A 17,501-nucleotide genomic window follows, 5' to 3' on the forward strand; every position below is an offset into this window, starting at 1 on the left:
CCAAGTCCGGGATACGAGATAGCGTTGCCCCCTCCTTCTCCATGAGTCGCGCGTCGCCATAAATCGCATGGTCGCCCACGAATTTACCGTTACCGGAGTTACCTGAACGATGGGTTAATCACTATGGACTAGTAAGGAGCCAAGGAACATGTCATCAAGGGTATGGCCGTCATGCGATGGGAAGCAAATTTATGTTTAATTGTAATAACGGAGGAGTAATACACGATTATCATCACACTGGAATACATAGAGTAGGGCGGCCGGAGCACCATCATTATCAAAGGTAAACTTGTGCAGGCGATCAAAACAATGCAACACATTGTAGTTTCTGTATGTTTGTTGTTGCTTTGTTTTGATGTTTTTTAACTTTCTTTTTATTGCAATCAACTGAATCAAGCTGTCTATTAATAGTTGTAACAAGAACATTTGGCCTACACCTGTCTTCTGTATAAAGGTTTGAAATTTAGCCTAGTCTTGAGACTACACAGTCTGTACATAGATTCTTTAGCATATGGTCTGAACAAATTTCTGGATATTTGGTGTTAGGTATGTACTACTACTGTATAAATTTATGTAGCGACATAAGCAGACATTCTTGATGAAGAGAATAAAATTATTACAATGAAATAGCAAATATATGGTAATGTGAAGGAGTAGGGTTGGATGGGGTAATATTCATGCCTACTCTATGCTTTCGTTGTATTCTACCTCTGATTTTGACATTTAGAGAGCAGAAAGAAAAAATGCATTTTTTGTAGCTCAAACTACATCCAGAAGTAGGCCGAGTGCAGTCATAGACCCTGGGGTAAGCTTTTTCCAGGGTCTATGGTGCAGTGAAATGAAACCAAGTGTCACTTCTTATATTTCACAAAGTCATCTTCAGTAGGTGACTATTATCACCTGAAAATTATCTTCTATTAGCACCATGATTTCCCCTATTTCCATGCGCCTAATCAATTCAGTAAGTAGACAAGTGCTAAACTAATTGGAATGGGAACAGTTTCTGTGGTCTAGGCTGGGATATTGTTGTCATACTTTGTGAAGAAGAGCTCTTGCTAAGGGCCTTTGGCTAATTGGCCTTATCCCTCATGGCCTACTTAATTACTGTTATTGATCGGGCTAAATTAGGCACAAGATTGACAAAAAGGGAAACTTGAGGCCTAATTAATCTTGATTATTTAGGATTTCATGGTAAATCATGAAATCCATGATGTTTTCAAACCACTGGGGCTAGAGTGTATTAAAATCACCATAATTTGAGATATTGTTATTGTATTCTGACTGAAAAATATCAATTCATTGATTAAGGTAGGGACCGAGTCCCAGGAATTCGAGTCCCGCCCGGGTAGCCGAGTACCCGGGCAGGAATTCCATGCCCGGAACCAGAAATTCCAAAAAAATTAATGATTTCAAAAACAAATTCAATGCATTTTGAAATCATTAATAGACTATGACATGAATACAAATTATCAATTTTCATATTAAAAATACAAAACATCTTGAAATATTTTTTTTTAAATTTTTTTTTTTAGGTCAACCATGAATGATCCTAGCATTGAGGTCTAAGTCCAGGGACACTACAAAACCGAAAAAAAAAAAAAAAAACTTGTAAAAAAATAAAATAAACGGGTACCGGGCACAAAATTACCGAAAATCCCAACCCTATCATTGATTTATACATAGGCAGGGTACTTTATTTAGCATATTTTATCGTTGAGAGTGTTTACACAGATGCTGACATTAATTTTCAAGTATTAAAGTAAATATGATCAAATCTTTTACTTACTATCTGGCAGATTTGTCATTTTTGACTGTAGGTTTAAGGGCTGGGGTATGAGCGTTTGGACAGTATTTATTGTGGGACATTAGAGCACATCAGACATATCGAATTGCATTCTGAATCTGAAGAATGTCCTTCTGATATCAAATAATTTTGATTTTTGAAATTAGCAATGCAATACACATTTTATGGCAAATGATTAAAAATCGATATTTTTGATATTTAACAGTACTCGAAGTAAACTTTTAAAATCTGTGTATGTAGGTGGGATGAAAAGCAAACGATCAATTGAAAATATTGACCTTTAGTATTAAAGATATGGATTTTTTTCTCCAAAAACACCCAAAAAAATTAGGTCTTTTTGGGAAAAAAATCCATAACTTCAATATGAAAGGTCAAAATTTTCAATTGATCGTCGGCTTTTCCTCCCTGCTACATACACTTTAAGAATATGTCATTAGATTTATAAAATTTACTTCGAGGACTTTGAAAAATATCAAATTTTTATAATTTGTCATAAAAGTTGTATTATATTGTGATTTTCAAAAAATGAAAATTATTTGATATCAGAAAGCCATGCTTCGTATTCAGAATGCAATTCGATAGGTCTGAGGTGCTCTCATGTCCCACAAAAAATACTGTCGAAACGCAATAAACGCTCATTTTAGATCCCTTAAGTGATGAATCTGTTGATCTTCTGCTCTAAGGTAGGATTAGAATAAAATCATTGAAAAAGTTTTGTTTCTCTTGATGTGCATTTGGGTAAAAATAGCTTAGCTTAGCTTACATGTACACATTTTCCCGTACATTTTTTTTTTTGTGAACTGCTGTTCTGGTTTTATCTCAACTCTGTTTCAAGACTTCAACAAATTTGAGCAATCTGATATGATAAACCTTTGTGACTCAAACACTTTGTTGACTATGGAAACAACAGTCTTCAAGATTACAAGAGTGTTGAGAGAAACTTTTTTTCCATTTTGAAAGTTTAACATTAACATCACAATATGTGCTTTGAATTGTAATATTTGATTCGATGTTCGTACATTGTACAGTACATCCGCCAATTTTTTTTAGTTATTTGTTTTGTTTACTTTTATAGTTTACTTCATTAACAAATAAAATTATGTCGGAACCAGAGAAAACAAATATTCTGTGTTGCAGAGCTTTGGTATTTGGTTACTCCTTCATACACAAAATTTAGGTTAGGATTAGCTTAGGTTTTCTTACACATAATATTACATGATTTGTTGAATTGAATATAATATGTGGAATCAAATTTAAAGTCTACATTGTGCACATTCATAGGCTTAAAAAATTTGATCAGAAAAGATCAAGCTGCTGCTACAACTGAACAACCACTAAACCTGTAAAAAAACATGAAAAATGTATGTGTTCAGAACAGATGTATTCTATGAATTATGAATTAAGAATTAAATCATTATTTTAGTACATAAAACTAATCTAATATCCACTTGTTACTCTCTATATGTTAACCTTGCGATGAGACAGATTTCCCCTTTAAAACGAAAACATGTTTGTACATATACTAATTGACAAATCGTGTGATGTACAGCTAAGCAAGATAGTTGGTGATAGACCTGGGATACAAAACTGAGGAATCACCATACATCAGGATCTGAGCAATTTCTGGTTTGATTGTTATCGTGATCAACTCTGAGGGAAAGATAGGGGAAAGAAGGGAAATATTTGATCAAATATATACACATGTACACCATGCCATGTTTCCTTGTATTTAGTTTTAACATTACACAGCAGTATTGTGGGGTACAAGTTACAACCCACCCTACTTTTTTGACTTGACAGTATGAGTGTGTAAAACGAAATTCTGACCCTGCATTCGGGGATGCCAACTGAACACGACAGGACAGTGATATCATATCAGGAGAAAAACTGGAGCACCTGGAGAAAAACCTTGCGAGGACGAGCATGGATCGGCAAGCAAAATCACATGTGGCAACACTGGGAATTGCACCCCAAATTGCACCCACGCTGCAGCCTGGGGGCACTCACTAAAATGGGTGACAGGGATGTGTGGCCACATTGTGCAACTCCATTTCACGCTAGAACATTTTAGAACAAAGTTACATCTTCCAGGCTGTTGGGGTTTTATTTTAGGGTTGTATGATTTGCCGGGATGATTAGAATAATGGTCCTGGGTCAATCAAAGAATCATGGTATTATAAATATATAATTTGATATATTGAGATTGGCATTGATACTGATATTGGCATTATGAGTTTGGGTTCAAATTAGGATTCAGGACTAGAAAGAGTGGTACCATTATGTAATATTGTTCCAGAAAAGGTCACATTGTTACACAATGATCAGAGGGGTGGAAATAGTGAATTTTGTTTAAATGTATGTCCATCCATCCACCTATCCATTGTGTGATTTTAAATTTACGGCATTGCACAATGAATAGTAAAGCAAGTTTAATAAAATGTAAAATTCATAATTTATAAATGCAGGTGGATAAACAAAAACCATTTTGAAAGCTGTGACCAAAAGTGTTTACAGAGTGGTCAGTGGAGTTGGCATAGCAACAAGTAAAGAAAACTCTGCTTCCAGCCAAAGGAGGAGGGAGAGATTGCAGTCTCTTGACTCTGTCTTAAATGTCCCAAATGACCGGTGAATAAATACTCAACCACAAATATTATAATTTCAAAGCTGATGGGCCCATCAACATACTTGGTCTAGGTACACACAGAAGGAAATCCAAGATGTTAAGGCATGCACCCGGGTACATTAAATAATGATTAAGAAGATCAGTAGAGTGTTAGTCATTCATCTGGCTTCTGGTTTTGTAATTATCACTTTAATGAGAAAAATCTGATTAATTGGGAACGGACAGTCATTTATTTTACTCTGTTATGTTCATCTTATGCCTTTCTTTGAAGTAACAGTAACAAGGACTGAGATGCTTTGGAATGTAAGCAGGAAAAACAACATGAAATTGTATTATTGTTGTCATATCCTGATTGCATCTTCAAAGGAAGGGTAACATTTGATGGCCAAGGCACTTTGGCTGGACCAGAGGAGAGGGCATAATGACATAATTGGAAGGTCAAAAGGGTTAATCCAAGTAACTTATTTGGAGGGGGGGGGGTTTGTAGGCTACAACCTTTGGGAAATGTAGGGAAATTCCAATCACACAAAATATCATAATTTGCCCAATCTTGGTGCTAGAGAGGATCAAGTGTATTTGGCATAGTAAGATAAGCAATTTTGGGCTAATTATTTGGAAAAATTCTGCTCTCCTGCGACAAATGTAATAATTATACAGCCCTACCCCCTACATTTTTTTATCAAAATATGAAACAAACAAAAACAAACATGCAAATTCAATTAGAACACTGATCATATCGTAAAAGTAATGTTGTTGACAAGATCAAAGTTAACATTTTTCAAAACATTTAACATAACTAACTGTTTTGTCTTAAAATTGATTCCCAATTTAGCACATGACTTATGGTGCCAATACATGTAGGGCACAGGACTTTGAGATTTGTGACATTCAAATTCATTGTTTTCCCAATTCAGTCATTTATTATATCATTTTGAGTGTATACTGTTTGTTTGATTGTTTTTATGTATTTTCTCAATAGGACACTGGACACCCAGTAGCCAGTCATAATGAATTTTGAGTGACAAAGAGGGATGTTGGTCTAAGTAGCCTGTCTTTACCCTGCTTTCCAGGCACTTCCTGAATGCATTTCTGGTGATTTAGTGGGTCAAGTATACACCATGCTTGAAATTTGACTGGAATTGACAATTACGCTGGCAGATACATGAATGTATCAACAATATATTTTCATATTTTGTTCATACATTTAGTTCTCATAGTTTTTTAAACAATTTCGTACCAAACATAACAACAAGCATAAAATGAATGTGTCATACAAAAAAACAGGTGTAGCAGGTGCATACACTTTATACATTTTTTAATAAAATTAAAATGAAATATGAATATTAACAATGAAAGAATTAAAAGGAAAAGAGAAATCTAAAAATCTATTAGGTCTACACATTTTGCCTCATTCATGGCACAATATAGTGGCCTCAGGAAGCAGCATAGAAAAATTTAATGTGCTTTTCGCGATACAAGATCTGTCTGTTCAAATTGGCAGGTTAGTCATAGCAATTTAGACTTATCAGTACAAACATGAGCAATCAACCGAAGATAGCTACAAATTCAATATTTGTAATGATCATGCCAGAAGTGTCAAGAATCTGAACATTTGTGTCAAAATCATGTAAATACGTTTTTACTTATAGCATATTTACACACATTATTTCAAGTGAAGTGACATAAATCAAGCATATACATTGTTGTCTGTGGAATGGGCATATGTATCCAGTGCGTTTTCTTTGGATTTATGTGTTTATATTTATAATGGTATTTTAGGTCAGGAAGCCAAGTGTAAAGTGCTCTTTGCTTACCGTATATCTGCAAATAGTCGCCCTTGGGGGCAGTGCATTTTCCAAAAGGGGGCGTTTATTAGAGGTCATTTTTAGAATGATAATTCCCGTTAAAATCATGTAACTTAAACTCGCGCTGAAATGATGAACTATGAACTTTAAGGAACGATGACTTCTGGTTCACTTCTGGGTTTATATGATCAGACTTTCACCCAAACTTAAGTTTTGTGTGCACCTTGGTAAGCTTACTACACAAGATAGCATGGAAATATCAGCATTTTTGAAACATCTCGGTTGAAAAAAATGGTGGGGGGCATTTAATTGAAGGGGGAAACTATCCAAGGATATACGGTATTTACTTTTTCCTACATTTTACTATTTTTGCCAAATGATTAAGGAACTCTAATTTATAATACTAGTATTTGTCAGATTTGCTGGATCTATATTATCAATTAGGAGTACTACAGGCGCTAGCAATACCGCAAGGGACCATTTTACAATTGTATGTGTACATTTGAGTTATGTAGCTTGGTTAAACCATATCTGGAACATGGCCAATAATGTTGGTTTCTTTGTGTACAACCCCAATTCTTGTGCCCTGCATGCTGCGCTGCATGAGGCTGTGCTGTTTCTTGGTCTTTTGTATTACACGCGATTCGGTCATGTTCAGTGTTATAAATCAAACAATGAATTAATACATGTATTGAAATTTTCACCATGTAGTAAACCAAACATTGCGATTGTTATAATGCACAGTCTTGTGTCGTAGAAATTGAAAACATCAGTAATCGAGCCATTTTGAACAAAATGTTTCTCAGTGAAATCAAACCCAAAAGGTCAGCTGTTGTGATGATTTTAGTCTAAAACATGAACATGTATATGTGTATTTATTATCTTGCCGCTCTAATTTAAAAAAGTGGTTGGACATGAATTTTTTTTATATGAAACGGAAAAAAAAGGTTGAAAAGTGAGTCACTTATAACTTGATGACATTGCTTGTGTCTATTTCATGTCTCTGTACTGTGCAGGTACAAAATTGACATCATGAAAGTGATGGATGGGGCTTGAAAGAAACAAGACAAGACAATGTGCTTCCCATGTGCCATAATAATAATCACTATAATGCCACACATTTAATCCAGTTTTGATGCAGTCATATGTGGTGAAGGAGGGGGACGTCCCCTCTGGAGTCCTAATAGAAGAAAAAATAAAGTGCATCATCCTTAAAAACAAAACACTGTGTTTTGGGCCAAAATATAGTAAAATTTCAAAATGTTGCAAAATTCATCTGGGACTAAAATACTCTGAAATTTTGTGTGTACAACAATGCGAGGCGAGATGGCCGAGTGGTTAAGGCGTTGCGCTGCCGGTCGGGAGATACGATCGACGAGGGTTCGAGCCTTGGGCTTGCCTTAGGTGAAAATTCTCTTCCTCCCAAAAAGTTCCTATATGGTCGGGAATCCTTCAATTGGGTTCAGTTATTTAATTTCAGAATTTAATTTCAGAATTTTCTCTCGCCCCCATGCACTGCCTAGCATGTGCAGATATAGGTAGTGTATGTGCTTCGTCCGTGATTCGGAAGTCACATAAAGCCGTTGGTCCCGTGTTCAGGAGGATTCATCCCTGTGCATGTTAAAGTGTCAGAGCTATTCGAAAAGAGAACGGGGACCATCCCCGGTTCTGATATCTGCACTCATCCACTCTAGGTTCCAGAGTTACCTTAGCGACTTGCGGTATTCCGCCCTGCTGACTAAAAAACGCAGAAGGTTCAGAAGGTAATGCAAATGTCCCAGCAAAACAGGAACAATATGCTCCCCCCTCCCCCCCTCCTCCCCCCCCCCCCGACTAAATTATAATGCTTCCATGCAGCTCATTCTTCAAAGAATAAAATTTACAGGAAAGAAAGTCTGGCAAAAGTATTTCAACAAATCCAAAAATTGTTTAATGATGATGTGACATCAAATGTAGCTTCTTGAAAAACTTTCAATATTTTGCCAAACTGATAACCCTCAGTGACCTGATTCATTATTGTTGAACCAATTTAGTGTATTGAGAACTGGTTAATGACTGTTGAAAATTAGCATTATAATTGATATACACCAATAACAACAGCCAAGATAATTGTTTTGATGATAATTTTGTTCTAAGGTAATTATTTAATTGACCATCTCCAATACTTCATTGTATTGTAAATTGATCTGTTTGTTTTTAAATGACCTAGATGATGACTCACTCTGTTTATAAAATTTGATTCTGTAAATTTTCTATAATATTTTAATATCAAAGCTACATAGTAGTTCCATAATATTGTACAGAGCTCTGGTGTGTCAGCTTGTATTCACATTACCCTATAAAAGTCAGCATGGTTAATTACTAGAAGGAAACAAATATATTAAATGGATGTTATTTTCTACAGGAGTAAAAACATACCTGGCTATTAAAGGGGCATTTCATGATCCACAGCCTCATCCCCCCCCCCCCCCCACTTCTCTAATAAAAGTTGAGATTTTTATACCACTGAAAACCTTGCTGCATAATGTTTATGTACAAAATAAATCTTGCAAATTAATGAATTTAGCAAAAAAATTGTCAATTTGATTTACATTCTGGTACACCAGAACAAAATTACAACACAGTGGCCTATAGAGCAGTATGATCATGTATAACTCGCAAATGCAAAATCGGAATCAACTGAAATTTTGGGAATAAACTTTTTCATGGATATCTGCTGAAAATGTCATAAAAAGAGGATGCTAGGATCACAAAAGAATCAATCTCTTACATACATGTATCAATAAAATTAAATGGTTACAATTATGCAGAAAAGACTCAATATCCAAAATTTGACAAAAAATTGTTGTACTTCTTTGCTTGGTTCCCTGTTCACCATTTGAAATTTCAAAATCAGGAGTGAGTAATACACATTTTTAAATGGTTACAATTTGAGTAACAATTATGCAGAAAAGACTCAATTTAAAACAAGTTTTAAATGAAAAATCGTTTGTACTTCTTTGCTTGGTTCCTACATGCAATCGGTCACCATTTGGAATTGCAAAATCAGGTGTGAGCAATACACATGTACATGTTGATATTCATTGAATAAAACTTAGCCAGTTAGCAACGTTGTGAATCGTAATTCAATTACGTCTCCATGGAACTACCTATAGATGTTTGATGTCACTTTGAGTCATCCAGTACAAATCTTTTAAGGGATGCGTTGAGGCTTGATTAAGGGTGGTGTTCCACCTATGAGCTTCGAACGACTAATAAGGCCAACACCTTAACCTACTATTTCAGTCAGTGCGGTACTTAGTAATATTTGTCGACAAATTTAGACTGGGTGTCAGTTTCAGTTTGATTTTCACCATTTCAGAATGTAAAGAACCAATTTTAGCTGCTGGATAGGCAGCAGCAAGAGCGTGTGCAATAAATTACTGTCATTATATCAAAAAGTGCATATTTTATCATGTACGTGTACAAGACGATTCTAGCCAACAATAATATTTTAAAGATTTTTGCATGATTTCTGTATTTTCATCATCATTGGAGTATAGTACTGCCAAAAAAATTTGTCACTATATCGTCACTATATTGATTGGGAAAATGTGACCGTTTATATGTATGGACAAATCCTGCAGAATTGATGTACATGTATACTGTGCATTTGTATGTGCATCGTTTAAGCTGTATTGATTTTTAACTTAGCATAGGTTAACCGCAATTTTTAATTAACACAATTCAATTAATTGGAAGAAAATTTCCATATTTATATCTTTATTTTTTAATACTATTGTGAAGAATATGTAAAAACGATAGTAATGTTTGTTATCTTGTTGTTGTGTAGGTGGGGGGGGGGGGGCGGGTGTGTTTGGGGGGGGGGGGTATATGCCATGGCACAAAGTGCAAGTGATGAGGTGTCACATATGGTATGATGAACTTCAACTCGACCCTGATGCTACTGCTATACTAATATTACTATAAAAAAAAATCATAATTTTTGCCAAATTAATTTTCATTTTTAAAAAAGTCTGCATTATACAATATCTGATTTTGTTTTGCATTTTAATGTTTTATACCACATGGACTCCACCTTGACTATACTGAATGAATTATATTATTACTATTATTCATTAATTGTTAATTTTAATTACATGTACATTTGAAAGTTAAGCGTGTTTAACAATTCTATCCTGTCAAACTCGGATTCACTTGCGTTGATAGACATGGTGGAAATTGCATGCTTACCGTAAGTACCCTGTTAAACCAAGTTGGTATTAACCTCAATTACACAGATTAAGTCCATAATATATTTTGATAGTGGAGGTATTTTGTTCTGTCACCAATTTTGGAAATTTGCTGGAGCTTCTCGTGTTGAGAAGCTGCAACTATATTTTGAATTTACATGACTCCAGATTTACCAAATCATCCTTCATGTGCATACATGTATTAATACATATGACTAGCGGCATGATCTGGAAAAAACAAATGTTGATACAAATCACTGGGGTAAATTGAGATTTAATTGAATGGAAATATGCACAGAAACATACTATTTGGAAGCACTGAGGTTAAAATGAAAGGCAATGACAATTATGATAAATTATGATAAAACTTACATCAAAAATCTGCCTTGATGATATGTTTTACTGCATCTTATCATATAGATCCTGTTTTTGCCAGGATCTGTGATTCTTACTCATCTATCTCTCCAGGATCTGTGTTCAGGAATTAAATAATCAGATTGCATCTTGCAATTTTGAAGCAAGATAGAAAATACATGTAGTTTTTTGTTAAAAATACACATTTTGATCTAATACTGCACAGGTTCCGCACACCTAAAAAAAATCAATTTGTCTGATTCTGCGGTTTTCTACATTAATCTATAAGAAACAACAATATCGATAAAAAAGCAAGTAAAATATTAAATTAATGATGTCATAAAAAGCTCAAGTAAATGTTGCATTTTTTAAGCATGGATGTTAAAAAAATTTTAAGTAATTGTTGAGACTCCAAAATGTCTGCTGATTGTTTAGGATAATGTGTGAATCACTTATTTAGAACAGCAGCAGCAGCTTGCATCATCATGTATTGTTCAAATTGAGCTCAATTTTGATTGAAAGAATTGTATGTAAAGTGAAAGTGATGAGCTAACAGTCAGGGTCATGGGTAATTGGGAAATAGGTTGACATTGCTACATGTATAATGACATGTATAATATTTCCCCATGTCAAAAAAAAGTTACATCCCTGTTTTCAACAGGTTTTTTAAAGCTATTGTTTTAATATTTTCAGATGAGTCAGGTCTGTTGTATCCTTTAGTTTTACCTAACAGAATTACTGGAAAATTTCTGTATTCAAGCATTTTCTGCATTTTAGTTTCAATGTTCATTTATTCTTGCATTCCTTCATTAATTCATTCATTTGTTCATTCATTCATTTGTTCATTCATTTATTCATTCATTCTCTTTTCCTATCTTTCATTGTTTTTCTTTCTTTCTTTCTTTCTTTCTTTCTTTCTTTCTTTCTTTCTTTCTTTCTTTCTTTCTTTCTTTCTTTCTTTCTTTCTTTCTTTCTTTCTTTCTTTCTTCTTTCTTCTTTCTTTCATTTCTTCTTTCCTTCCTTGCCTTGCCTGTCTATTCTTTTTCTTTCATTCCTTGTTTTTTGCCGTAGTCGCTGCTGACTTCGGCTACAGGATCCATAATTTGGCAAGTCATGGTAGATGTGGATTGCATTACCTGATATAGATAAAATGGGTGTAAATCATCATCGTTATTACAAATAAAGAACCTGACTACAATTAAATAGAAAATGAAATTTCCTTGTAATTACTTCTGCGAATAATAGTACAGATGTTCTCACCTCTCAGCAGCCCCAACAGACGTGTATGGTTTAACTGTTACTTTTACGGCTTCCTAATCATGTAGCTAGGCACGTGAAGTTGTCACACAGGAGGTACCGCATTCGAGACCCAGAACAATCTTTTTTTTTTTTTCACTCAATTTGTCCTGTTTTATTGTTTATCAAACTAAAATTATATTAAAAAAATGTGATTGTATACTAGTTTTATTATACTTTTTATTATCTATTTTATGTTTTTGTCTCACCTGACCTATGTTCAGATGGGAACCAAAGAGGTAGGAACGTGATAAAATCAAAGCAGAGGTCATTTGAGGTCAAAGTTCTTATAGGGGTCAAATTTCAAAATTGCTCCAATTATACTAAATATTAAATAAATCGTGAATAATAAATTGAGGTGAGACTTCAGCTCTTGTTTTATATACCTGGCATTTTCCTGGTGACTTTGGCATAGTTTTTTTTTTTTGGAAATCCTTGTTTATTTATACTTTCAATCCTGTAATTGTTTATGACGTTTGATAGGGAAGTGTTTGCTAAAGTAGGAATATTTGTCAACTGTGACACAAGAAAGCAGGAAGCTTTTGCATAGTACAGGATCTAGTGTGCAGCCATCGTCCATATGTAACTTCCTATATTGATTGGGTACTATCGGTTCCTCATTCCAAACCATTCAATATACATAGACTAATTAATACTCTCAGTCCTGATAGTGAAGTTCAAAAGTGATAATACATCTCTATGCTAACAAACATTGACATGTTCAATTCTGGTTATGATTTTCAGATCTCAACTCCACAGAAGCCATGTGTTAAGTTCATGTTTCATAGATGAAGGTCACAAACTGGTTCACTAGGTATGAGAGTGTGGCAAATTAATATATTGTTTTTTGGAAAGTATTTCATGTAATCCAATTTTATTTTCATTTGTAGTTTCATTTCTTTGTCTGCAATGACAATGAACTAATATCTGTATGAAATATCTGAATGAGAGTGACAGTAGTTAGGCTGTTATATTAATTGCTTTGAATCTATGAATGTTATAACAAATTTCAAAGTTTATTCAGAAATATGTGCCAACCTTTTTCTTTTTAAACTTTGCTTCAAAGTTTATTTTTTTCACAGCCATATCATATTTTGCAATTTGTAATTGAATTTATAAGTTATTTTGTTTGACTTTTTGTGTATTTGATTGCTTTATATATATCTTTCAAATCAGTGTAGTTATACTTAGTTTTGCTTAATTTTGTTACTGCTATGTGTAAAATATTTTTCAATCATAAACATAATAGCTTAGATTTTGAGACAACCTGGGATATGAACATGATTTTAAAATTGGGATTCAAAGGCTATTGTGTTTTGGTGTATTCATGGCTGCGCTGGTTATGTTGTTTGATTTGAAATGAATAGTTTGTTGCTTTATTGAGTGTTTTTTCTGCAGTGATATATTTTCTGATGACAAATATGTGCTATATACTCACTAGGATCCACAACATGCTCATTGCTCATCTATCACGGCACAGTTCTTTAACCCCAATACATTTACGCATACATTGAATGGCCTTTGAAAATTTGAGTACAAAAACTCATACTCTGCAACATGAGGTCACATTTTGCACTCTGGTTGTTTAATTGAGGTTATTGAACTATGCCATTGGGATGAGGCTATTGTGGTCCATAGTGACTCTAATCTCCCAAAGAATAGGTAAGGGAGAAAAAAATCCTACTAAAATCCTATCTGATCATGAAGGTAGTAGAGATGCAAGCTATAGGTGGCGCTCTACATTTGCGCTATTAGTAACGACTCACAAGGTCACATTCCGAAGGTATGTATCCAAGCACAACTGGTGGTTCGTAATGCAAAGTGGATGCCTAGAGGAGAGGGCGTGTCAGTCCTACCAGTGACTAGTATCTCACGCTGCGTATACCTGTGTTTATATCGGGTCTCAAGAAAATTGACTTGCTGTGTTCTTAGTTACTATCAGTCTCAAGTTCACTTTATAACCCTATAGTTAAATTCCATGTAATTCAAACACCCCTACTGCGGTCTGCAACCTAACGCTGAGATCGTTACCACACTGTCGTAATTAAACACGATCTTGAGTAATTAGTACAACGAAAACAAATATTATTGTTACACCAGTGTCCACATAGACATACAAAAACTATAGTTAGTTGTTGACTAGTTCGATTGGAACTTTGATAGGAAAGTGACCTTTGACCTTCCATGGAAGTTTTCAACACCAGGTAATGATCAGATGTGCTATTACACTTCCTGCTTGGCTCATTTCAGAGATGTAATATCTGTTACAATCGCTAGTTGATAAATCAGGATAGATCATGGGTCTCTGACTGGAATAGACATCAATCATCTTTTGCTTGGAAGTACATACTTGAGTGTCTTGTAATTCTCCCTGGTCTAGGTTCTATTCTAGGGTGCCCGGCTTGAATTTCTTGACCTTATAATCTAGTGGCTAAAAGAAAAGAAAATTATATGTAAGCAAATTGCTAGCTACATGTACGGTAATTTGTCATTGAGGAGCTGGTACAATATTTGATTTGGGTAAGTTGTTTGAAAAATATTTGTAGCATTTTTGTACATGTAAGCTAAAAAGTTGCGGTATAATAAGTGACATAGACCCCGTTTACACAGAGCCTGAAGTCGATTTTAGTCGAGTTTGAACTCAACTTCATTTGTGTGTAAACAGGGTTGTCATAATTTGAACTCGAATTTGATGTCGCAATTGGCTAAACTTTACTATACCCTACCACATTTGGCCGAGTTTTAGCCCTGCTACACCGACGGCGCGAAACTTGATGATAGGATTACATTAAATGATGTATGGATTAACTCAGTGCAATAAATAAATCACTTAATTCAGCAAATTAAATAAACGAACGAGGGTGATTCTAAACAACATTGTAGTAATTTAATTAATAATGCCACTATACAATGAAGAAGAGGAACATTAGTAAATTTTAAATTTAATTAATTGCTTTGCTTCCCATAATCAGCCAGGAATCATAAATCTGCATAATGATCGGTTTCCATTCATTAATTATCTTATTTAAAGAAGAGATAAATAATTATTAATTAACTTAAGAACATTAAATAAAAACATTAACTTTAAACAATGCTCTGTCATTAATTACCGTATAATATGTAAATTATGATGCACACGAGGAAGGTTACCGTTGTTGCAGGGCTACAGCGACTTCGCCGTTTGATAATTAATCAATTAATTAATGTTCTTAAACAATTAACTTTTATCAATATTCAGTCATTAATGTTATCATGGTTATGCCCATGAGGAAGGTTATCGTTGTTGCAGGGCTACAGCGACATCGCCGTGTGATAATTAATGAATTAATTAACAAACAAACAAACAAATTAACTAACTAACTTTATAAAATATTCACCCATTAATGCAATGCCTATGAAGAAGGTTATCGTTGTTGCAGGGCTACAGCGACATCGCCGTGTGAACTTTGAGCGACAATTTCTCAACAACCCTACTACCGATTTCCCTGATTTTTGTACCAAATTTCTTCTTTTTAAAAGACCTTGCTAAGTATAGGCCTAAATGATAAAAATTATCATGATTTAACGTTGTTCATAAAACGCCCCTACCACTCACAAGCTTTACTTTGCATTGACCGCATTCTTACGTTCAATACAAATCTGAATAAAGATGGACGATAACAGTTCTGTTTCATTCACAATGTTTTGTTGAACTTGTAAAAGAAATGTCTTACAATGCTTATTTTTTCACCTAATTAGTCGGGACTGTATGACCATTTTCTTCTTAACTTTTCAGTGGTCACGGTCCTGTTTTTATTTATAACAACTGCAAAGTATGAAATCACATAAACCAGTGTATACGTCGTTCATAAAAGGCCCCAACCAGTGATAACCAGGTGCAAAAGTTCTGTTTCTTCTTAATTAACTTCTCAGTGGTCATGGTCCTGTTTTTATTTATAATATCTGGAAATTATGAAATCACATAAACCAGTGTATACGTCGTTCATTAAATGCCCCAACCAGTGACAACCAGGTACTAGGTGCAAACTAAGTTATGTGCATTATGCGCTTACCAATGACAACTTAACTTAATATTTCCTCTTGTCAACAAACAAGCAACTCCCCATTTCACATATGTGCATCATATCATTCGCGGCGTCGCGTCGCTGTAGCACGGCAACAGCGGTACCTTCACCTAATGGCAAGGTATAGGTTAGTGGCGTCACTGTAGCACAGCAACAGCGATGCCTTCCTCCTCTTCATTACATTTAGTTGATCAAGTCATTACAAAATACGCAAAAAGTCTAGCTTTGCGCCGTCGCTGTAGCACAGCAACAACGATAGCTTCGCGCCGTCGGTGTAGCCCAGTAAAAAGGTATAGCTTCGCCACACTCATTTGTTAATATGACAACTTTAACAATTAGGCCTACATAAGGTGCACCTTTGCACCGTCGGTGTTGCCTTACGGAAATAGGTCTACCTTACCGCCGTCGGTGTAGGCCCCTCATAAAAGGACTAGCTTCGCGCCGTCGCTGTAGCACGGCAACAGCGATACCTTTGCGGCGTCGCTGTAGCACAGCAACAACGATACCTTCATTCACCATCATATCATTATTCAATATATGATACTTAACGTATTTACTCCATGAAATAAATGCTACTCATTCTTAATCAAACCACTCATTAACAATTAACATTCCTCTTATCAATATAACTTTAATCACTATTAACAATCATTGTTAATTATTTACAACAACCCTCTTATCCCTCACACTCATTATTATTATGTCATAATTATTAATTAACTACCATCGCCCTCTAATCCATCATAATAGTTAGAATTATATAATCATTCATAACCAATTACAATCGGCCTCTTATACGTCACACTAATTATAATTATATCATGCTTATTAACATCATCTTTTGATGCGGTCATCATTTTACTTGAGTACATTAAAATATATTACGCATAATTAATACTTCTAAGCCATTATATAATGCAATATAGTTATTTCATTATGCTTAAATTAAATTCAAATGACATTACTACTATCTAAAAGTAACCACAATAATTTAATCGTACTATCACTTATTACCTTGATGAATGCAAACTTCATTAAGTCAAACGCCGACATACTTTATTAAAAACCTGACTCATATAATACCTCTAACTTAATTTAAATCTATCCCATTATAAGTAATTCGCATACGACGCCGGTGTAGTTTTACAAAAAAGGTGCAGCTTCGGCGGCGCCGCCGATGTGGTAGGGTATTCTAAAGGTACTCCTCGCAATTGAAGTCGGACTTCTCTCTGTGTAAACGGGGTCATATTGTCAAAGTCTAGCCATATCTTTCTGTTTGTAATGTACTGACAAGTTCTGCCAAGATTGTTTACTGATGAGTTC

At 34.7% G+C, this 17,501-nt stretch overlaps 1 protein-coding gene across 3 annotated transcripts in view; it reads left to right on the forward strand.

Annotated features, from left to right (window-relative positions):
* The window catches only part of LOC140153072 (uncharacterized), a 100,652-nt gene that overhangs the window by 21,258 nt on the left and 61,893 nt on the right, over window positions 1–17,501 (forward strand). For 2 of the 3 annotated variants that reach the window (XM_072175684.1, XM_072175685.1), the window contains exon 3: window positions 12,859–12,928. In XM_072175684.1, coding sequence (XP_072031785.1) covers window positions 12,903–12,928 — 26 coding nt within the window. In that variant the 5' untranslated portion in view covers window positions 12,859–12,902. Of the gene's footprint in view, window positions 1–64; window positions 284–12,858; window positions 12,929–17,501 lie in introns of those variants that run through there. The other variant, XM_072175682.1, reaches the window with a different exon arrangement.

Source organism: Amphiura filiformis, chromosome 5 (genome assembly GCF_039555335.1).
Source record: "Amphiura filiformis chromosome 5, Afil_fr2py, whole genome shotgun sequence".
NCBI lineage: Eukaryota > Metazoa > Echinodermata > Ophiuroidea > Amphilepidida > Amphiuridae > Amphiura > Amphiura filiformis.